The 23441-nt window shown below is 42.1% G+C and overlaps 2 protein-coding genes across 5 annotated transcripts; one reads left to right on the top strand and one right to left on the bottom strand.

The window, feature by feature from the left end:
- Positions 1–26: 26 nt before the first annotated feature.
- Positions 27–13746, bottom strand: trappc10 (trafficking protein particle complex subunit 10). Of its 2 annotated transcripts, XM_065259209.1 has the most exons (24): positions 13546–13746; positions 10648–10729; positions 9742–9786; positions 9399–9534; positions 9063–9259; positions 7453–7648; positions 7239–7350; positions 6869–7116; positions 6639–6785; positions 6449–6563; positions 6294–6370; positions 5842–5933; positions 5609–5749; positions 4733–4845; positions 4119–4612; positions 3895–4036; positions 3627–3785; positions 3311–3540; positions 3133–3233; positions 2917–3043; positions 1993–2157; positions 1737–1917; positions 1466–1660; positions 27–1384 (listed from the first exon to the last, which is right to left on the bottom strand). In XM_065259209.1, the coding sequence occupies exons 1-24, from the start codon at positions 13604–13606 to the stop codon at positions 1137–1139; spliced, it is 3804 nt and encodes a 1267-aa protein (XP_065115281.1). In that variant the 5' UTR covers positions 13607–13746; the 3' UTR covers positions 27–1136. The 2 variants fall into 2 exon arrangements, with proteins under 2 accessions (XP_065115281.1, XP_065115282.1); XM_065259210.1 differs by lacking the exon at positions 9742–9786.
- Positions 13747–14055: 309 nt separating this feature from the next.
- On the top strand, positions 14056–21670 carry srsf11 (serine and arginine rich splicing factor 11). Of its 3 annotated transcripts, none has more exons than XM_073811868.1 (12): positions 14056–14366; positions 15766–15899; positions 18154–18263; positions 18347–18436; positions 18524–18573; positions 19278–19408; positions 19483–19564; positions 19651–19758; positions 19866–19955; positions 20461–20553; positions 20642–20813; positions 20943–21670. In XM_073811868.1, the coding sequence occupies exons 1-12, from the start codon at positions 14245–14247 to the stop codon at positions 21138–21140; spliced, it is 1380 nt and encodes a 459-aa protein (XP_073667969.1). In that variant the 5' UTR covers positions 14056–14244; the 3' UTR covers positions 21141–21670. The 3 variants fall into 3 exon arrangements, with proteins under 3 accessions (XP_073667969.1, XP_065115278.1, XP_073667968.1); XM_065259206.1 differs by having other exon boundaries at positions 14057–14366; positions 19651–19764; positions 20946–21670; XM_073811867.1 differs by having other exon boundaries at positions 14057–14366; positions 19651–19764.
- The last annotated feature ends 1771 nt before the right edge of the window (positions 21671–23441 follow it).

Raw genomic sequence — 23441 nt, 5'->3', positions numbered from 1 at the left:
TCAAGAGAAAACCAAGGAAACAAACACCCTTTTAAAACATATGTATATTTTCAGCTGTATGATACATATTTTTAAATAATCCAAGTACAATCTAATGTTTCATTGACTGAACAATTTACAAACAGTTTGTGAAAACTGTCGATGTTCTGAGTCCAGAACTTTCAAGAGTCATGAGGTGAATGAACGATCATCAGGCTGATCCCATCGTCCCTGAACCCAAGCGAGAAAGCCACAAAATAAATCAAATGAGTTCATATAAAACCTCTAATGCTCTACTGCAGGATCAGTTTTGGCCTTACGACGATAAGCTTTAAAGATAAACACACACAGCTGTTCCCAGATCAGCACACAAGCTTGTGTATTTTCTTACAGTCTTAAAAATAGACAATGGAAAATAAACACATCTAAACAATACTGTGCAATCAATAAAGACTTCAGGCTGGACATTAAACTCTTTTGATAGAGAAACGTTGAGGTCTTGTGTGTGTCATCTGCTTTAACCGAACCTTTAGCAACAAAAAAAATCATCATAAATATATTTCACCCAATAACACCCAGTGAAAATAATCATTGTTCTTTCATTTCAGTGACTCGCGTGATGGATTTCCTCTTCTACCTGGATTTTGGTTCAGCCGATGCATCCATACAGTGACTCTTATTAAATATTATCTATGTATTCAATAGTATGTACAGCAGGTGGCGCTCTCACGAGCTGACAGTAAAGCGACACACACACGCACACACAACACTGAAATGAACATGTAGTGCAAGAAACACACACACACATATATGCAAAAGTCATGCTCTTCATGAGAGATGGCCACCTGAGCACAGGAGGAGGAAGAGCCGCAGGGCATCATGGGATGTCTGAGACTGAAATATAAAGCATGAGCTCCATCTAGTGTCTGTCGCAGCGGAGCGAAACATTAAGTGCAGTAAAAACAGAGTCAAATCAAAGTATTAAGACAGCAGATGTTCCTCAGGCTCCAGTGATGTGTGTTTGTGTGTTTCCGCGTTCAGGCCAGACCGACACCCAACGTCCGCCCGCCCATTCCAGTGACGCCCGTGACCCTCTCTCCCCCCGTCTGTAGTCCAACAAGAGCGCAGAGATGGCCGTGCGGGGCCGACCATAGGTGTCATGTGACGTTGACCTCCAGCACGTGATCGTCGGTGCCGGGGAGCACTAACACCTGGCGGCCCTGCGTGCAGACGAACACCTGACCGGGGCCGAACGCCTCGCGCTTTGGCATCGGGAGACCCCTCGGCTGCTGCTCGCTGCTGCCCAGTGAGTGAATGCTACCCCGGCTGCGCAGACTCGCCGTGTCACTCTGATCCTCCAGCGCTTTATCCAGCAAAGACAGACTGTCGTTTTCCAGACAGGAGTCTGTGAACAGAAGAGATACTTGTCACTTTTTAGCACAACTACAATATCATACGATACTACCTGTACTACATGTGAGCTCACCGGTGTCTGCTGGGATGACGGGGCTGGTGTGGTGCGGCAGATATTTAAACACTCTGATTTTGGGGTAGGGCAGGTGTCCCGCGAACAGTGGCATTATCTCCATGTGAACCTTGTGCGTTGCCATGGCAGCAACCGGCATGGACACAACCCCTGAACTCTTGCCGCACACCGCCCAGTTACTGTTGTTATCAATCACTGCGCACACAAACAGACGATAAACACAGAGTACAGCTAATGTTCAGTAGTACTACAGTAACAGACTCGGTCGTACCTTCATACATAAGTCTGGAGGTGCGCAAACCCTCCGCCTCGCTGATCTCCTCGTCTGTTCTGTCCGTGTCGTCGGGCTCAGACAGACGTGTGAGGGACACCTCCAGCCTGCAGAGGGCGCCGGTGCGGCAGTGCTGCTCTCCCGCGGACGGATGGATCTCTGCTCGTATGCTGTACACGGTCTGATGCACAGAGAGAGATTATCAGACACTGCAGTGTATGCGTTCATTTATTTGTCCGTGTATGCGTGCGCTTACTGAAACTCTCTCCAGCATGAAGTCGTATCTGTAAGGTCTGATCGCCGCGTCTGATGCGTCTGCAGGCGCAAAACCGGCAGAAAACTGGCAGTTCAGTGCGGCCGGAGGAGCGCCGTCCCACTTTACTTCCCAAACACTGAACACACACTGCTTACTCAACACCAGCTGCACACAAACATGACATCACACAGGGTTCCCACACCTTAGTTGACTTCAAATTTAAGGACCTTTCAAGGACTTTCCAGGTCCAATACAGTCAGATTCAAGGACTAAATGTGGGGACACATTCAAGTGAGAGCACTCGTGTTACCTTTTAAGATAAATTGTTACAGTTCCCTTTCGAGGGAACTCACGCTGCGTCACTGCGGTGACACTTTGGGGACGCCTCCAGGGGTAAGTGCGTCTGAATGTGTATATCAAATTCAACCAATGGTGAGGCTTAACAAAACAGACAGGGTGACGTGGGAGCCAGGAAGTATATCGCTATCTGAAATATTGCCAAAGACGGCGTTACAGGGACGCAGGAAGTATGGCAAGGGTGACGCAGCGTCTCGTTCCCTTCTCAGGGAACTACAGTTACATACGTAACCCAAGACGTTTTCATGTGTTAAACACAACTATGCTAAAAAGCATTTTGGTATGAATCAACATTCGCATACAGAAGATATAAGCATTTAAAGTGAACAGTTTAGCACGTGTGCTTAAAAAGTCTAGAATTTTTATGATATTATCCTACACTACACAGGGAATAATATGGATTTTTTTGCATAAAATAGATTCAAGCACTTTCAATGACCTGTATCTATGTATGCATATTTTCAAAACTTTCCAGGGCCTTGAATTTTTTTCCCAGATTCACAAACTTTCAAGGACCCGTGGGAACCGTACCCATACACCTCTTATCATTTGATCAGACAGACTCACGTTCTGTGTCTGAGGAACGAGAAGCTGCAGTTTCACCGAAGGTGTGTGATGAATCTCAGTAAGCGTCTGATCTCTCAGGCGAAAGTTAGTGTCCGATACATTCTGAAGACAAACCTGGATGAACTTCCTGTAAGGGTGACACCACACAGGAAGTAGATTAGAGCCGTGATAACACATCAGTGTGATTGGTTTCACATGTGCAGCGAGAGGTATTACCTCCGTCCTGAAGACAGCAGAGAGTGTTTCACTTTAAAGGGCACGTGGAACGTGAGAGAGAGCAGGGTGGAGTAAATGGACCACGGACAATCGACAGACACCTACAACAAACAAAACATCTGCTTCAAATAAATGATATCTACTGAAATAAACAATATCTTACTGAGATATACCAAACCTTCTGGTCTATGACAGTCATGCCGCTGTTAAAGCGCGTTCTGCTGCGCGAGTGATGATTGATCTGTCCGTTAGTGAGCTGTCCGCTCTCCATCCGCGCAGGGCATGATGGGATATGACACAGCACTTCCACCAGGAACTCCAGCGTGTGATAGGGCGGAGTCAGAGGGAGAGAGATGCTCGTCACTTTCTCAGACGACTGAATGGACAACACGCTTTCCCCCAGCAGCTCTGAGATGAACCAATGATGATGATGATGATGATGATAAAGAGACACAATCACAACACATCTGTAAGATTCATTGAAGATTTTTTACCTCCAGAGCTGCTGAGGATTCGAGCGCTGCATGTAGTGGAGTTCAGCACAGGCATGCAGTCTGTATTACTCAGTTGAAGAGCGTCTCCCTTCTTTACCGTGTAGTGACCCGTCAGGATTGTAAATTTCACTTGCTGTGGTAAGCCAGCCAATAGGTTTTCTGGGAAACCAAGAAAGAACAAAGTTTCATACGAGTCATAGGCCATCCCATCTGATAAATATATTATACTTTCTTGTTAACCAAACGTGTTCAGAATGGGCTGACTGACCCGTGAGAGGTTGAATGGTGAGCTGTGGCTCTTGCGAGTAAACGTCATACTGCACCAGAGGATAAATGTGAGGCAGAACAAACTGGACACGGCCGACCGTAGCGCACAGCTGTCGTAGAGTATACGTCCCGGGCTTTTCACTCTGAAGAACAAAGCAGCATATAAGTAAATCATTAAAACACAGATGCTAATATCAGATCTAAATCAATAAGGGTTCTTCTTACAGGTGCGGTGAAGATGATGCTGTTGTCGCCGGGCGACAGAGTGACATCATTAGCCTTCAGCATCCGAGCTCCGTCTTCCATAGCGATGGCGGACGGTGCCGCGTTGGGCGTGTCCAGGGACGTGGTGCTGTCGTTCCGCCGCATTAGCAGGTGCATGTTCCTACAGACCACGCCGGCAAGGTTGAGCGCGTTATCAGTTGGACTGTGTTCGTGGATCTCGCAGAGCTCTATCGCCGGAGACGTCGACATCGGACTTGTGACAGGGAAAGTAACGGTACCGTCTGTGTTCTGTCCTGAGCGTTTCTGACCCGGCTGCTCCATGGCGAAGTGAACGGTGGCGGCAAGCTGCTCCAGCCGCACCGGGACGGGCATCAGGCCGCATAGACGCAACTCCAGCTGCAGAGCGGCGCCGACGTGCACCAGCGCCGAGGCGGGCCGGAAACGCAACTCTCGATGCTGAGCGAGAGAGCTCAGACTGAGAGCGACACGCTGATCTGTAAACATATGAGACCAGCAGAACCGGTTTGAGTCGCATTCTTTTCACATTTGTAATAAATACTTTTAACAGCAGATCTTGGCATCAGTACAAGCAATTGATTCTCTGAGCCGCTCACCTTTGCCCTCTGGACTCTGGTTGGCAAAGTTCAAGATCTCCTGACAGAAGTGTCTCCTCTCGTCATCGCTCAGGTTGGCATCACTGGCGAGCAGAGCACTCGTCTGCAGGTATCTACAGACACTGTTAAAGAGACCAACTCGCAGGACAGGTATACACAGGGTTTCCACACGTTAACTTCAAATTCAAGGACCTTTCAAGGACTTTCCAGGTCCAATACAGTCAGATTCAAGGACTAAATGTGGGGACACATTTCAAGTGAGAGCAATCGTGTTACCTTTTAAGATACATTGTTACAGTTCCCTTTCGAGGGAACTGGCGCTGCGTCACTGTGGTGACACTTGGGGGACGCCTCCAGGGGTAAGTGCGTCTGAATGTGTAGATCAAATTTAATGCGGGAGCCAGGAAGTATATCGCTATCTGAAATATTGCCAAAGATGGCGTTACAGGGGCGTAGGAAGTATGGCAAGGGAGACACAGCGTCTCGTTCCCTTCTCAGGGAACAACAGTTACATACGTAAACTGAGACGTTTTCATGTGTCAAACACAACTATGCAAAAAAGCATTTTGGTATGAATCAACATTCATATAGAAGATAAAAGCATTTAAAGTGAACAGTTTAGCATGTGTGCTTAAAAAGTCTAGAATTTTTATATTATCCTACACTACACAGGGAATAATATGGATTTTTCCCAGAAACTTCTTGCATAAAATAGATTCAAGCACTTTCAATGACCTGTATCTATGTATGTATATTTTCAAAAACTTCCCAGGGCCTTGACATTTATCCCCAAGATTCACAAACTTTCAAGGACCTGGAGGAACCAGTATATGTACTGTTTATATTATTGTGATCTGATGTTATGGTGAAGGATACTCCTCCATCTTCTGCAGCTGTTTCTGACACTCGGCGATCTGTTTACGTGTATGCGTGATGGGTAAACTCCAGTTCTCTGACACGTATGACTTCAAAGACTCCTGAAGAAACATCTCAGCGCTTTGAGGGTCACCTTTCCTCCTGGGATCACAGAGAAACGCACAAATTATGAACGTACACACCGACAAAAACCATCAGGCATGTTTCCATCACCAAAACCGATCTGTACGCACATGTAAAACTCAGCCAGACTCTTTCCAACAAGACGAGCTGAGCGCAGGCGTCCGATGGCCCTGTACATCTCCATAGCGGCATGAGACAGCTCCTGATCAGAGAGACAGACAGATAGAGAGTGAGACAAAGCACAAAATAAATCCAAGGTAGGGTTGTCACAATGATTAAATTGACCTTATCGCAATGATTTCAGATCACCGCAATGATTGCACATCTCTCTAAAAAAACACAAGGGGGAGCTGCAGTGCATGTATAATGTATACCTTGCAAATGATTTTATTTAAATAATCACAACAATGTGTGAAAATTATTTCATAAACAAAGAAAAAAAATTTATTAGAATGAAATGTCAAAGCAATAAAACAGACAATTAATCGTCATAATATTCACAATTTATTATACAATTAACCGTTTCATAACCGTGACGGCTCTAATCAGAGGTGTCTCTTACCAGGTAGTGTTTTTCAAACGCCTCCACAGACGACAACGCCTCCTTAAGTTTCTTGTACGGACTCTGAGGGCTGTTGGCTGGATTTATTGCAAACACACAAAGTTAAATCATTTCACGCAATACTCCATCATTTAGCAGAAGTGAGCGTTTCATACCCGTTTCCGGTCTTTCTGTTCCCAGACCGGCCAGCAGGTCGACAGTCCTGTTTAGATCCTCCGAGTTTGGGCCATTCTCCGACACCAGACCACACAGATCCCCCAAAGATTTCAGCTGCAAATGCATTCACAACATAAATCGTCTTTCCGATCTTATAAACGCAAAAGCACCCAGTCTGCGTGTCTGTACCTTCTCGGTGGCGTAGGTCCACAGGCCCACGGTGTAAGAGAAGTTTGCCTCCAGCTGGCTACGATCGCAACAGCCCTCAATCCTGTGAAGAACCTCCAGACAGCTGAGAAACACCCAGCAGTCCAGCGCGCCACAAACCACGGAGACCTGCGACGTCAGCGACAACATGGTCAGCCTCAATCTGATCCAAACAAACAAACACCATCATACAGATCCAAACCGGCTCACACCTCCAGCAGTCGGAGTTCCTGTACACAGTTGTGGAGGAGCTCCAGCGCTCTGACCGTCACCTCCCACGGTCTCTGCAGAAAGATGAGCAGCGTGCACTGACGCGAGAACAGATAACTGCGCAGATCCAACAGACTGGCATCTCCTTTCTGGATCAGGTCACGCTTCTCCATATCAATGGGTCTCCGTAACAGCAGTCCGTTCCAGCTCCGGACCGGTTGACAGAACGAGCCCAGCCAGTTAGCACCATCTGACACAGACAGGACAGCTTCAGGTGAGCTCGCTTAAACTTTGAAGTTACCCAATGCATCTGGGCTGACTGGATTAACAACATTTAATGAAAATAAATCAGCACAAAAGATGAGGCTTTACCTCCAGCACCAAAGTTGAGCACATACTGTGTGAAGAGAGCATCTAATTCATCATACTGGACCAGAGCATCTTCAAACTGCTGCAACATCTCAAAGACGAACGCCAGCTCCTCCTAAGACACAGAGAGAGAGAGATTTACACCCCAGCTTCACCTGAACAACCTGAACAACCTTTGAACTGTTGTGATCGACTGCCTGCTTAGCCAATTACGCACCTGCACCATAAAGTAATCGCAGAAGCTCCAGCCAGGTTCAGTGCGCTTCTCCCTCATTGTTCTCATCTCATCCTCGAAGCGACCAAGATTCCTGGTGAAGGACATGAGGAGGAGCGTGCGGACTTTAGTGAGGAACGAACTCCACGACTCCTGAGAACGAGACGACTCCTTCAGAGGATCCGACAGAGCCACACACCTGACAGACAGACGGATAGAGAAACAACGGTGACTGAGGTAAGAGAAACCTTTTTATTAAAACAATATCTAGTAGTGCTCGACTGATGTGGGATTTTTTATGACTGATACATTACAGCACAAATTATGTTTACATTACATCGAATCAGGGACAAATGGGTGATTCTCATGAAATACAGACTTAAAAGGTTTCCAGCATCAGATTTTTTTTAAAGCCATTGAAGCCAATTATTTTTTTGCACATATAAAATGTTAAAAAAAGACGTTAGCTTATTCGCCGTATCCCCCAGAGTTAGATAAGTCCATACATACCTTTATCATCTCTGTGGGTGCTGTAACTCTGTCTGACGTACCCAGTGCCAAGCCTAGCTTAGCACAAAGACTGGAAGTAAATGGCTCCAGCTAGCATACTGCTCCGAATAAGTGACTGTGTAGTGCTGGGCAAAGATTAATCGAGATTATTCGCATACAAAATAAAAGTGATTTTTGGCATAATATATGAGTGTGTGCTTTGTGTAATTATTATGTATAAATAAATACACACATATTCATGTATGTATATAAGAAACATTTACATGTTTATATATATTTATTTATATTTTTATATATTCTATATTAAATATAAATTAAAAAAATTATATATAAATACAAATTCTGAAAAAATGACTATATAAATTAAATATACATAATAATTACACACATTACACACACATAAATATTATGCAGAAAATCACTTTTATTTTGTATGCGATTAATCTTTGCCAAGCCCTATGACTGTGTCTAATATGACCATGTTATTTGTACACGCTGTGACTATACAAATCACAACATATGAATAGGAAGATGTTGGCATTATTTGGTCACCAATTGGGAGCAGTATGCTAGCTAGAGCCATTTACTTCTAGTCTTTGTGCTAAGCTAGGCTAGCGGTGGGTGTGTAAGACAGAGTTACGCCACGCACGGAGATGATAAAGGTATGTATGGACTTATCCAACTCTGGAGGATATGGTAAATAAGCTAAAGTCCCAAAAAGTTGGCGTGTTCCTTTAAAAAGTGAATCATGATTGGTCATTTAACTTTGACTTTACAATAAGTAACAACACATTTAAGGAACAGAAAGTATCAGTTTTTTACTAAATCTGCAGATTAGGGAACTCATCTCTTATTTCAGTTGACTGTATGCATAAAATATTTTAGCTCTGCTGTCTGTTAAAGAAACTACAAACAGTATGTGATCCAAATCTGTCTGTTGATTTCTATAGTCTCCATACATAGAGATAGACTTGTGTTGGGTTTATAAGATCATCAACAGCACTAAATGTGGAGCGGATCAACAGCTGCTCATCGCATCACAGCGCGCTGGGATTAGGAGGCTATTTCAGCGCTGCCGGGGTCAGGTTCTGCACGCAGCTCACCTGTCGCTCTGCTTGTTACAGAAGTCATTGCGGATCTTGTCCATGATGGAGGTGCGCGGCAGGATGTTGGTTTTGTTTTTCTTCTTGTTGTCCGTCTCTACCACCACAATCAGCCAATCCTGTGAGCCGTGGAGACGCAGGACGTTCTGCCAACGCTGCATATCTTCTTTGACAGATGTTTTATACATCTCTGTGTCCTAACACATACATATACACACATGCACGTTTGACTTTATATCAGCCCACACAAACAAAGAGTATCTAAAACTGTACGTTACAACACAATGTGTGGAATAATGTATCCCATAATGCAATGTGCTTGTTGTGTTGACTCACGCAGCAGTCGGTCCAGTATATGTGCAGAAAGGGGAAGGTGAGCAGAGCTTTATTTCCATCTTTAGGAAGCAGATCTTCTTTAAACTGGACAAAATTGGCCTCCAGGTAGATCATCTTTGGTGCTCGACCGTAAGACCTGACACAGGACACACATGAGGGTTTAATCCAAAGCACAGTAATGTAATATTCTGACTTACATTCTTGATTTAACATCTGATCACACAGGGTCTTGATCTGTATTTACTGAACACAAGCAGACGACATCTGACCTCTCCAACTGCTGATGGTTTTATGATTCACCAAACATACAAACAAACAAAAATGGATCCTGACTTTTTAAGACCTTTTATGATGGGCGTCCAGAACCTCACTGCATCCAATCAGATCACTGTAGAACAAACTTGAATTCAAACACATGAATACCCCAAAGCTTTCATAATGATGCGTTTAAGCATCTGAATATTTGCATTTTCAAACGGGGATGAAATACTGTTTTTGATAAAGGTGATTGCGACATCTCACATGAGGCATTGACTTGCATGTAAACATGTATAGAGCGGGGGGCAAGAAAATATCTAAATATTTATTGCATTCAACCCCAAATCGTCCAGCCCTAAACACAATGCAGGACTATCTACACTTACACAAAGTGATTATGAAACACACACAAAAAAATCTGAAATCTAGTTAAAGGAAAAAGCTTTCTTTATATAAATTATTTTTCCAGGTGTAAGACCTAACTAAAGAGTCATCACACGGTAAACAAATGAATCATGGGAAATCATTGCAGCATGAAAGAGGATCACTGGATTTTTGATCTGCTCATATCATATCTGCAGCTGAAACACCCTGAAGGAAGATGGGATCTCCAGAAAGAAAAGAAAATACACTCTTTTGTGTCTCTAAAAGGAAAACAAATCACTTGTGCTGCACTTGATCCATCTGAATATTTGATATCCTCCATTCACACCATCAAATGTGCATTATACACAAAAGCTTCTCAAAATGACAAGCCAGCTTTTATATACTCTAATAAGAGTCTGTGTGCATTGGTTTAAAAAGAACTACCAACACATATCTACATCACCAGGTTACACCCAAGTTGTCAGCCTATGAGGCCTACATGTAAATGCCATCAACTGAACTAATAACTGTAATGACAAAACAAGTGAAACATCCAGTGCTTGACAAAACTCAATGGATTATAAAAACGACACCAAAGATGACTACAGACACAGATGTAAGTTACCTTCTCCATTCCATAGGCTCTCTGGGCAGCTGTTGGGTCAATGAGGTGAAAAGAGCCGTGAACAGATTCTGATCACCCGCACCTGCGCAACACACAACACCACACATTACCTGACATACTTTACTGAGTTTTAAAGGTGCAGTGTGTACATTTTAGGAGGATCTATTGACAGAATGCAATATAATATGCATAACTAGATTTTCAGTGGTGCACAAAGTAAATACCCTACACAATGAACCTTTATGTTTTTATTACCGTAGAATGAGCCGTTTCTATCTACATACACAGTGGGGCCATTTTGCACCATGTTACTACAGTAGCTTTAGGGGCAAATCACACCAAACGTGTTTTATAAAGCGGGTAGTTCTGGTTCTTCATTCTGATTGGTTGAAACGTGTTCTAAGCCATGATAAAATACCCCGGTATCCCCACTGTTCAGACCGCATTACAGAAGTATCACTGCGCCAATGTTGCTACTTACTGATTTATGAAAATAAACATCATAGTCTTTAATCATTTTTTTTTCTACATTTGCACAATTATTGCGATATCCAGAAATGTCACTAAATATTGTTGAGTCGTCTCGTCAATAAAGAGAAAACGTTCTCTGTGAAGTTTCCACCTCAAATTCATATTTCCGCTATTATCCACCACTAGATGCCGATCTTACCCAACTTAAACGATGACACATTCACTCAACACTAAAAAACATTTTGATCATGGCTCTGAATCTGATCTCTTACAAAAGTTCTTCACAGAAATGGAATTATCTCTGCTTTAGCAAAGAATTTGAGAGGTGAGAAGAGAACAAATGAAGGTAGGATGAAACTTTTTTTTTTTTTAAGCGGATGGTCTGTTCTTTCATTTTATGTTTATTTAAAGAAGATCATTTTTCTGGAAGCCATTAAACTAAAACTGGGTGGCAACTTTAAAAAAAAAAAAACCGCTGACTGGAAAGAGTTAAGCATGCTTCCAAGCATATTTGATCATAACTTCAACAGTTGCACGATATAAATGTTAATGTATAAATTAGATGAATTTTTAAAATCAAGAACTTAAATCATATTTTCATTGTGTCTTTGCTACGTCTGTGTTGCTTGAGAACTGCACTCTGTTGCAGCCACACTTAATTCTGAGGAACTACTTTGTTTGGCGAAAGAGTAATATTTGTACTAATATAATTACAACTTATTTGAGTTTTATTTTATGAAATCCTGCTATGCAGATGAAGTAACCGTTATATAAAAGCAATAAGCCCCGTGAAGCAGTGGGCTTATTGCTTTATTAAACGCTTGGAAACGCAAGGCTTTGGTTACTTCAAAAAAGAGCAGTGTGGTGCGGCTTTTGTATTGCTAGGCAACCACCAAACGCCTTTAGTGTGATTGGCCCCTTAAACAGACAAATTGCTAGCCTGGTTAGCCAGACCTACATCAAGATGTAAGGTCTGGCAACTCTTCACACAAACGGCTCAATGCAAGGGGCGGGATATAAGGTTGTCCCTCAAAATGCCTCTGCACGCAATAGGATAGCGCTATGACCACTCAGAGCAACGAAGAAGGTGACGTAGTTACCGTAACCAGTCGGCAAAACTCCAAACACATCTTTCTTGCTTAAAAAGGACTTCAGTAGGGTTTATTTGCTCTTCTCTCAAAGAAAAACATAAGTCTAAGTCCTCCAGAGTCGCGGCCAAAGCCGCTTCAAAAGAAAGCTGTTCGCCAGCAGCAGCAGCCATTCTTTGTTTTCAAGTAGGAACCGTTGCAGCTCTGTCGTCATCATGTTAAGCCCGCCCCACAGACGCTACACACGATGTGATTGGCCTGACCAAATTTTGGTTTTTGGAGCTGTTAAGTGTATTGTGAGTGCCTAGACTAAACCCTGGCAGCAAATATATTTTGCGGCCGCTAGGGTGCGTCTAGATTTCTAGGCTAACAAATTGCTCTACAGAACATGTTTCGTTACTGTTGTCTCAGACGATAACATGCTTGTCCCATAGCATCTACCGTAGCTTCTCTATGCACTTTGAAAGGGAGGGGTAAGCTGTGGACAGAGCTGTTGGTTTGCAATTCTCAATCTCACCACTAGATGCCGCTAAAATCTACACACTGCACCTTTAACTTGCTCGTTTCAGGTGATACCACAGACAACTTGGCATATCGATTCACAAAAACAGACTCCAAAATTCACAAAAAAACAAATGAGAGTTGATACATTGCAGCTTGATTGTTACACCATGGCACCTTTAGGTTTTTTAAGGGAAAGAAGTTATTACTATAAAATTATAATGGGATGATTGCTGATTTTAAGAAAGAGCCACGCATTCTGGAGAGAGAGAGAGAGAGAGAGAGAGAGAGAGAGAGAGAGAGAGAGAGAGAGAGAGAGAGAGAGAGAGAGAGAGAGAGAGAGAGAGAGAGAGAGAGAGAGAGAGATTCTCAAACTTTCATGTACTTATTGTATTGACTTATGAAAGTGTGTGTGTCTTCATGACAAGAACGTCAAACAAATACTTTCAATTTGCTATGAACCGACTCTCTCAGATCGGACATCACTCGGGCTTTTGTACAGTGTGTTTGTCATGTCTGACCGATTAAACGTCGTAAAGTTCAGCGTCACTACAATATCCTGTGTTCAATATAGAAATGTACCTTTTAATATTTTATTCAATTCTCTGACCAGCCTGAAAAATATCAGTTTCAATTGGCTGTCATGTTTACACGACAGTTGGGATATGAGGAATATCTGAGATCGATTATTATAAAGTGACACACATATACATACATACACACAGCTGAATGAATGTGTGTGTCCGTGCACAACTGCTGAGTGTGTAAACTGACACACACACATACACACACTTTAAATGTAAGTGTACAGCTAGCGAGCTAACGTCACGTCACTCACAGGTCACTATGGGTTTGTTCTCCATCGTGTAGATGATAGGCTTCTCCTCATGGGTCTCCATGGGTTCCGTTCACCAACATCAGTCCACCATCAACACTGTAATCGATCACACTGATCGTGTCTGTGAACACAGCTAATGTATCGATGAGGCCCCGCTCTCCATTTCCTGTCTGCTGATTCGACCTGACGACTTCCGTTGCGTCACTCACATAGCGGAAGTCACACTTTAATATCTGTGCATTAAAAAAAAATTATCTGTGCTTTTATTGCTCGTGTTTTAGTGACTGTTCCGTGTGCATTAAAATTATTCTAACGTATTCAATCTTACAACATATGTTTGGATTTTTTAATTTAAGCTTAATATGTTATTACCGTAAATCAATTTATGCTTTTGTAAACGTCTCTTTACTTTAGGAGGACTTTTATTCTACAAGCCCTCCCAGTTCCTGTCAAGGTAGAGACCTTTATTTTGAAATTTACACCACCAACAGCCATATTTTCGTGAGCGCGCGGCGTTTCACATTGCAGTACAAGCGCCATTATAGATCTCGACATGCGCGCGTGAGACAGCAGGCCGCAAGACGATTTATGAAATATCTCAAAACGAAACCGAATAAAATCGCGTTTGAACACAGAGATCGCTCGCGCAGGTTTAAATGTCTTTAAGTTGATCTTCAACATCATCATATCTGAGCCACAATGACGACAAGCACCAATGTGATCCAGGTGACGAACGTGTCGCCGAGTAGCACAGCGGAACAGATGAGAACACTGTTCGGATTCATCGGAAGCATCGACGAACTCAGACTTTTTCCACCTGAGTGAGTATAAGTTGCACAAAACATTAATTTTTACTTGAAAACATTGAGACCGTTTCTGCCGAGGTGACGAAATATTCAGAGATGTTCACAGACAGGGAAACAATACACGCGCGCTCCCGTGTGTTTATGAGGGGTTGGTCTGGCCTGTTTAACAGGTCACCAGTATCTAACGTTAGTGTAGATCATTTATGTTTAAATATTTATGTTCATGTATCATAATGTTTTTGTGTAAACACATTGTAGTTTGGCAGTTAATGTAAGCTTCGTTTAATTGTGTAAAGGCGGGTGACGTCACGAGTCTGAGGCATTAGAAAATGCGGATTTTACCCACAACTTACTCTCTTAAACTACTGTTTTATTCGCATTTTAATTTAACGTAAACAGTTCAGAAGCACGTGCATAAATGTATTCTAGCTAGTTTGTTTCTGCGTCATGAAATGTTTTTTTGTTTAACTTTGAGGATATACATTTATTGGATGTATTTACGATTTGCAAGTATTTAATAATTATAACGAGAGGAACACTTTGCATTTAGTGTCAGCAAATTGTCTTTATGCAGTTTTTAAAGTAAAGTTTCGGCTTGTTATATATGCTGATTGATTTAAATTGGGAAAAAAAGTCGTCCGATAAAAATAGTCAGCCAATAAATCTGTGCGTCTATAATTCACTAATGTTTGTAATAGGGCCACAAAACGATTAATCGCGATTAATATTTAATTTCTTAAATATATACTTGCTTATCTGTGTGTTTATGTATACATAATTATTATACACAATACATACACAAATATGATGCAATGTATGACACAAAAACTTGAATTTTGCAAACGATTAGTCGCGAGTAATCGCTTTGCAGCTCCAGGAGTTTAAATACTTGTATAAATGTGAAAACTTATGCTTCCTTAATATGCAAGTTTTTATGATTCTTAGCTGAACTGGAATATGGAGTTATATCTGAGGTTACAGAGTAATAAGAAAAGTTACGAGATCTTTCGTGTATCATGATTGTGTGAAGCACACTTTTGGGGTTCTGAAAAATGGCCATTTTCCTATATAAAAAAAACAACAACCACCAGACTCATCTCTACTTTTCTATTTGAAGATTTCATTGTAGACAGTATTCATAGGATTTTTCTGTAGTAACTTCTGTTCTGTGCTTTTGTTGTTTTCACCCATCGAAAAACATCTGGCTTCACATCATATCAGCGAGTGAAGGTAGGATGATCTGGTCCGATCTGCTCTGATCCACGAGTGTCAGAGACAAACACTGAGCTGAACCGTGGATCTATGATATTTCGTAGATGAAAATCAGCCAATTTGATAAAGCACAGCGTATGTCTGCAGGAGGTGTGTGATCATTGTGTGTACATCTTGCAAAAGCATCTATATTTTCTTTCAGTGATTCTCCCTTGCCTGTGACTTCACGTGTGTGTTTTGTAAAGTTCCACGAGCCAGAATCGGTCGGAGTTTCCCAGCATCTGACCAACACGGTCTTTGTGGACAGGGCTCTGATCGTCGTGCCTTTCGCAGAAGGTTTGTGCCGCTTTTGCTTATTTTTACCTTCAGTCTATTAAAAAATGTCGATTGATGGATTTCCTCAGTGTTTTAGGAGTTGGCATTAGTGCATCAGCCGCCTCATAGGTCTACATCCTACCTTCAGATGTATATGTGAAAACTAAACACATGCTGTATCAGTGAGTGAAAGCTGTGATGGGAATTAAAGCCTTTAATGGCAGGAGCTCACGTTTAACTCATTGCCTTTCCAGTTTAGTTTTATTTTTTGTTAAACTTTTCTCTCTGTCATTTGTGTGTGTGTGATTTTTATAGTGCACAAGGCAATTGCAGAGCCGGCTGATGTCTGTGGGTGACCCTCTGCTTCCCTGTAGAAAAATAAGCACGGCCAGTCCACGTGTTTTCCTGCTGTAAATCATAATCAAAGTTCTTGTGCACATTTGTTCGAGGTTTGAGGCGAAGACCGCCTGTCGCATTAATGCAAAACACACAATTTTTAAGCCTCAAATTCATGTTGACGAGATTGTCACTGTTTTTATATTTCTGATCGAACAGCATGCTAATCAGACCTTAGTAAAGTGTACGGTAAGAATCAGATTTCAGGTCATTTCTGCATGAGAAGTGTACATGATGGCACATGAGTGAGTCTGACAGCTAAATTCAGGGGTCTGTGTGATATCTGTGCAACTTCGCATCAATATTTTGAGTAAGAAAAGAGTCTGATGGTCTAGAATGTTCTTATGTTCCTCTCCACATAACTGAAAAAGGCCTGAGAAGATGGTTTTAATGGTCGTTTCTGTTTTTTGTTGTTGTGTTTTCCAGTTCTTTTCCCTGGTTCTGCAAGTCCTGTAAACCAGGCCCAGCAGAAACTGCAACCCAACAGTTTTGTCTTCTGCAGCTTGTCTTGTTTTTCTCTCTCTCTCTCTCTCTCTCTCTCTCTCTCTCTCTCTCTCTCTCTCTCTCTCTCTCTCTCTCTCTCTCTCTCTCTCTCTCTCGTGTGTTAAAGATGACTGTGTTGTTTGAAAATAATAATAATAATATTAGGGATGCACCGATACAACATTTTGGTGCCGATATTCAATTACTTTGGGCGGTACGATAGATAGCGATAGTTTGCGCTCCTTGTTTATTATGTTGTATAATCCTAGACGTGCCCAGTGTACAAACTGCAATTCAGACACGTAATCGCAATGTTTAATCGCAACGATTAATCACGATTAATTGAACACAAAATCAAAGTTTGTGTTTGTATAATCTATGTGTGTGTCTTATGAGTGTTTATATCAATGTACATAATAATTACATGCAGGACACACATAAATTATGCAAACTTTTATTTTGTGTGCAGTTAATCGCGATTAATCGTTTGAGAGCAATAGTACTCGCACAGTATGAGTTCTAATGTGTTGTTTCGCCCATTTTGATTTCCAGAAATAAATCTGCCCTGATCACCGGCTGCTTTAAAACAATCCAATAGTGGAAAAATGCAGATACAGATTATAGGCCGATATATCGGTGCATCCCTATTGGATATTAATTTCAGAGGACCTCACCAAATGGATTTCATGCACTTCACATAACTTTCATTGTTCATTTAACGTTACAGTTATCTTTCTCTTCAGCATTTGACACACAGTCTAGTTGAGTTTAATGTGGGCTTTTGCTGGAAGAAAACCTTTCCTCTCGTTTTTTTTTTAATATCATTGCTCGCGCCTCAATTCAGTGCAGTTCAACTCAAGCAAGCCCCTGTTTTAGTTGAGCTTAGAAGGCAGTTTTAGCTTTAACTAAACCATTAAAATGCCAGCAAAAGCCCTAAAACAGTTTGTTGTTTTGCATAGTTGTGGTAAGTCAAACCATCAGTGGATAAATGAACTGTCATTTAATGCTGACACCCAAATCATAAACTCTGTTTTGTCTATCTTGATGTCTCTGTGTGCTTTATAGCGAAGCAGCCGACCTTCCAAGTCGCTTGTTCATTATACAACTTATGAAACTTGAGAGCACATCCCACTGGAGAACCGGCTGTGCTTGCTTACATTTGGTTCATGACTTAAAAAATCAAGTTCAGGTGATAACATCTTGGCAGTGTGTCTAGTGTCATTTTTTTTCTTGTAGTCTTATGCACTTCATGCTCTTTGTTAAGGGAGCTCTTGTGATGAAAAGCGAGTGCTAATATAGACTTGCAAACAGAAAGACGTTTCACTTTGTAGGTCTGTCTGTGTGTAGCGGTTCGACCGGTTCTTCATTGCGTAACTGTGTGCTTTCTATCCTGCAGGAGTGATTCCTGACGAATCAAAAGCTCTGTCGCTGCTCGCCCCGGCCAATGCTGTCGCAGGACTACTGCCAGGTGGAGGGCTTCTCCCCACGCCCAACCCGGTCACATCTGTAAGTGAGCAGTGAAGCTTTTTGTTTTCTGATTGGCCTGTTTGGAGTGTGACAATATAATGTGTTGTGTTTTGACTTGTCAGATTGGTGGAGTTTCTCTAGGTGGTCTTGGGGGACCTAATTTGGATCCAATGGCAGCTCTGGCTATGGCAGCACCCAATATAAACACACAGGTTTGTCACCTTTCTCGTCCTACGGAGTTTGGTGACTGCGTTTAAAAAGTGTTTCATTTGTGCTAAATGTAAATGTTTTTTCTTCAGGCTCTGTCAGCTGAGCAGTTAATGAAGCTCATGGCATCTATGGACCCCAAGTAAGTTCATCGATATCACTCTTTGTGTCTTTGCTCTTCTCATTCTGCATACACACCAAACACGAAGCGTTGCATTCCTCGTTCTAGATTAAATTGTTAAATTGGTGTTATGCACATTTTTAGCTTTTAGAGTTGAGAAGACATGTTTGAGTTGAATACCACTTTACTTGCGGCAATCGCTCCGCCCATTTCACATCCCAATCCCCGAGCGAGTCGGCGTGTGTTGGGCGCTCGCTCGGCGTGTGTTGGGCGCTCGCTCGGCGTGTGTTGGGCGCTCGCTCGGCGTGTGTTGGGCGCTCGCTCGGCGTGTGTTGGGCGCTCGCTCGGCGTGTGTTGGGCGCTCGCTCGGCGTGTGTTGGGCGCTCGCTCGGCGTGTGTTGGGCGCTCGCTCGGCGTGTGTTGGGCGCTCGCTCGGCGTGTGTTGGGCGCTCGCTCGGCGTGTGTTGGGCGCTCGCTCGGCGTGTGTTGGGCGCTCGCTCGGCGTGTGTTGGGCGCTCGCTCGGCGTGTGTTGGGCGCTCGCTCGGCGTGTGTTGGGCGCTCGCTCGGCGTGTGTTGGGCGCTCGCTCGGCGTGTGTTGGGCGCTCGCTCGGCGTGTGTTGGGCGCTCGCTCGGCGTGTAGTTTGTAGTGTACACCTCATCAGAGTATACACTGTGTTATGTGAAGGGTGTGGGTGTGATTTAATGATGATCTACTGTACTGCAGGCTTAACCCTCTCGCTGGACTAAATCTGACTTCTGGACTGAAAGCAGACGCCTCTAGTAAAGAGATTGAAGAAGCCATGAAGCGAGTGAGAGAGGCTCAGTCTCTGATCTCTGCTGCCATTGAGCCTGGAAGTGAGTTAGATTTTCAGACTTTCCAATTATCTGCTCGTGTAAATGAAGAGCATCGCTAACCGTATTTTCCTCAGGCAAGAAAGATGATAAAAGGAAGCGAACTAGATCCAGGTCCAGATCCAGGCGCAGGAGGTCCAGATCTCGTTCGAGACACAGGTGTGCAGAGACATTAAATTTCGAATGGTTTAAAATCCTGATATGTATCATTTCACTTAAAAAATGTGAATGTAATTTAACCGCAGGCGATCTAAGAGTCATTCCAGGCGAAGATCTCGCTCTAGGAGCAGGAGGAGGTCAAAGAGCCCCAGGAGGAGGAGGTCTCATTCCAGGGAACGCAATCGACGCTCCAGGTCCAGGTGATAGTCACAACTATATCTGATGTGTAACACTGCGTTATCAGTGATCGTCGTGGAGTAGTAGTTCACGTTCTCATACAGATCTTGTGTCTTTAATTTAGGGACCGCAGGAAGGACGAGAAAAACAGGAAACGTTCAAAAACTCCACCGAAAAGCTACAGCAGTGCCAGACGATCTCGCAGTACCAGCCGGTAAGAGTTTGTATTCAACAGGCATTTTCTTTAAAGGTGCAATGTGTAAATATTAGCGGCATCTAGAGGTGAGGTTACGAATTGCAAAGTCCACCGCCACCCCTCGAGCCAGTCATGCAGTCAGGTTTATATAGTGACGAAATGCATTCTGTAAATCAGTTTGTCCATTTGGGGACATGGTGGCACAAAATGGTGACTACGGTGCATGGGTTTGCAAACCCATGGTTTATTATTGATAGAAATTGCTCATTCCAAGGTAATAAAACGTAACGGTTCATTATGCTAAGGTCTTTATGCACCACTAAAAACCTAGTTATGTATATTATAATGCATTTCTTTCAGTTCATGAATACTCCTAAAATGTACACATTGCACCTTTAAAGTAAGAAACATGCTGTTCCTCTTCAATTTTTAAGGTCACAATCGGCAATAAAAGTTATTTTAAGTTTAAGCACTTGCAAAATGATGTTTCTAGTATTGACCAAGCAGACGTTTCTTTTCACAGTAAACGACACAGGAGAAGTCGTAGCATTTCTCGTTCACCGAAGAAGTCCAGATCTCCCAAGAGGAAACTTTCCCGCTCGCCGTCCCCTCGCAGGTACTGAAAAACATCTGTTGTCCTATACAATCATGTGTCTTTCTTCCTACCTGCTGTAACACAAAACTTCTGTGTGCGTCTCCCTCAGACATAAGAAAGAGAAAAAGAAGGATAAAGAGCGAGAGAGGGACCGGGATAGAGACAGGAAAGATGATCGGGACAGAAATCGGGACAAACGAGAACGTTCCACCAGCAAGAAGAGCAAAGACAAAGATAAGGAGAGAGATCGGAAGTCCGACAGCGAGAAGGCCGATGTGAAGGTATGAGATTCTCTTACTTCAAAGGCTTGGCCTCGCATTTCTACACAATTCAACTTTTTGTTTATTTCCGATAACTGTTTGTTTTAATTCTCAATGGATGTTTCACGGTGTAAATGTTTTTCTGTGCTGAAGGTGACCAGAGATTATGATGAGGAAGAGCAGGGTTACGACAGCGAGAGAGAGGAAGAGCGAGAGAGGAACTCTGACGCCGCCTCATCCCCGCACGTTAAAGAACCTCAGGCAGACAGCGCAGATGACGCAGGCCGCGGCGAGTCGGACGCCAACAGCGAAGACCAGCGAGATGAGGACATGGATATGAGCGACTGAAACACCCTTCCCCATTCATCAGTGTTTCAGTGTATTCTTCAATCATTTGGATAGAGAGAAGCTGATTCTAGATCATCAGTGTGAATTTTTTTTTAACCCTTCATTCTCAGAATCTGCTGTATTTACTGGTACATGCCTGTCTTAAATATGTACTCCCATGTTTTAGAGCCGTTTTCTTTCTTTATGGCTAATGTGGAATGGTTATACTGTGTATATTTAGCATCAGCGGTCGATTTCTCCCTGAACAAAACCACCGTTTGTAGGTCAGTTTGCCGTTTCTATTTAAAGCAGTAACTCGAATTAAAAGTGCTTGGATAACATTGTCAGGCAGTTTTTTATGTCATTGCATTTGTTTTTTATATATAGCCTGTGTTGGATGGGAAACGTTTGTCTTTTTAAAGTATTGAAGCATTTGCTAAAATAAATGTGAACTGGTTTTCTTTGTCCGGGCATAACAGTTGAAAATATTAGACAGTTCGGGTTTCTCTGCTACATTGCGTTTCTGTAATAAACACACGCCCATCATTAAACTGTAGTTTAAGAAATTGATTTATCTGTACTGTTTGCAATGTTAGAAATTGAAAATAAAACTCATGGCTTCTTTTGGGCCCTTCAAAACCAAACTGCCCGATCTGTTAAGAATGTTAGCAATTTCAGTCCAAAAAATAGGACTCTATGATTCAGTCTGGTCACATATATGAGCTGTAATACAATATAGCACCAGTAGAAATCAGTTAGTTAACCTGTCAATCCCAGACTTAATGACAAAGTGGTCCCTTTTATGGAAACTTAATAAACCACATCCCTATTTTCCCTTCCTTGTTTCCTTGCATCTTAGCTCCAACCCCTTCCTGATGCAAGGAAAGGATGTGAGAACAGAGGATTTAAAGCATGAAGTGAAATAAAATTCTGTTTATATTAAGTTCATTCTCTATAATCAAATATACAAAAATAAGCACTGAAAATGAATTTAAAAGCATAGTTGAGTTAGTTCATAGCCCTAGTACATTAAAGGGGCCGTGTCACAATACTTTTTTAAGATGTAAAATAAATCTTTGGTGTCCCCAGAGTGCACAAGTGAAGTTTTAGCTCAAAATGCTGTATAGCTAATTTATTATAACAAGTTAAAATTTACTTTGTAGGTGTGAGCACAAATGTGGCGTTTTGGGTGTGTCCTTTAAAATGCAAATGAGCTGATAATGCAAACACTGATCACAATGATGGTGGTTTGTTGCAATTGAAACTCACTTGTGCTGTGAATTATTTTCTCTCGCTCTCTTTCTCTCAGCACTAAATGGCTGTGCCGCGATTGGATAGTGCAGCTTAAGGGGCGGTATTATTTTAATAAGATCTTCTTATGACATCATAAGGAGAGACACATTTCAATGATCTAATCACGTGCTTGCAGAGAATGGTTTACCAAAACTAAGTAACTGGGTTGTTCTTTTTCACATTTTCTAGATTGATAGAAGCACTGGGAACCCATTTATAGTACTTAAACATGGAAAAAGGAATTTCATGTCATGGCCCCTATAAAATACAAGATTTTTAAAAGTGCTCAAAAATGAATATATATCTGAAATGAGTAACAAAAGAAACAAAATCCCATCATGTCTGATAAAAGTAATTGGAGTATCATCATACATGGCCTGTTTACTGGCATAATTTATTAGTTAAAGGTGCATTGAAATTATGTTGAATTATTCTCTTATGTCTACATAAGGTGTGTGGCTTTATTAAATGCAAAAATGATCCAGAGTCAATTGTCCAAATAATTGGATAGTGTCATATAAGCCCATGAGGGCTGGGCACCTAGGAGTGCATGACACTTAAATAAAATAAAATCAATCAATCAATCAAATCAATCAATCAATCAATCAAATCATGTACATGTTCTTTTACAACCCTTGGATTTGCATTTATAATGAAATGGTCTATTATTATCTTATTTGAAAGGGTCATGAATAATAATGTTGAGCTCTGCTCTGATTGGCTGTTTCTCCTTCAGTAGCTCTGTGTGTGTGTAAACAGATCATATGTTTGAGTCTGTATCAGATGAAGATACAGATTTTGAAGAATAATCAATTGTTTGGAGAATGGACGTTTCTGAGTGGTAAGGTTGTGGGTTTTTTCCAGTATGGACCTGCAAAGCGTAACTGTAACGTCAATAATTGAACTTTAGCTTAAACGTTAGCATATAGCATTAACTAGCATATAGCACTTACTCAACAGTCACAACTTTGTTTTTAGCATTATAACAACATTGTACTTGATTTAATGTGTAATTTAATGTTACATCTG

The sequence above is a fragment of the Paramisgurnus dabryanus genome, chromosome 14 (genome assembly GCF_030506205.2).
Source record: "Paramisgurnus dabryanus chromosome 14, PD_genome_1.1, whole genome shotgun sequence".
NCBI classification, from domain to species: domain Eukaryota; kingdom Metazoa; phylum Chordata; class Actinopteri; order Cypriniformes; family Cobitidae; genus Paramisgurnus; species Paramisgurnus dabryanus.
The sequence above is the reverse complement of the archived record's forward strand: the minus strand, read 5'-3'. Positions and strand labels throughout refer to the sequence as shown.

Coding starts and splice junctions, on each gene's coding strand:
- srsf11 (XM_073811867.1), top strand. CDS start 14,245: ATGACGACAAGCACCAATGTGATCCAGGTGACGAACGTGTCGCCGAGT. Junction 18,264..18,346: donor CGCCCAACCCGGTCACATCT/GTAAGTGAGCAG, acceptor TTGACTTGTCAG/ATTGGTGGAGTTTCTCTAGG. Junction 18,437..18,523: donor CACCCAATATAAACACACAG/GTTTGTCACCTT, acceptor TTTTTTCTTCAG/GCTCTGTCAGCTGAGCAGTT.
- trappc10 (XM_065259209.1), bottom strand. CDS start 13,606: ATGGAGACCCATGAGGAGAAGCCTATCATCTACACGATGGAGAACAAA. Junction 6,564..6,638: donor GGACCTACGCCACCGAGAAG/GTACAGACACGC, acceptor ATGCATTTGCAG/CTGAAATCTTTGGGGGATCT. Junction 3,786..3,894: donor CACCATTCAACCTCTCACGG/GTCAGTCAGCCC, acceptor TTGGTTTCCCAG/AAAACCTATTGGCTGGCTTA.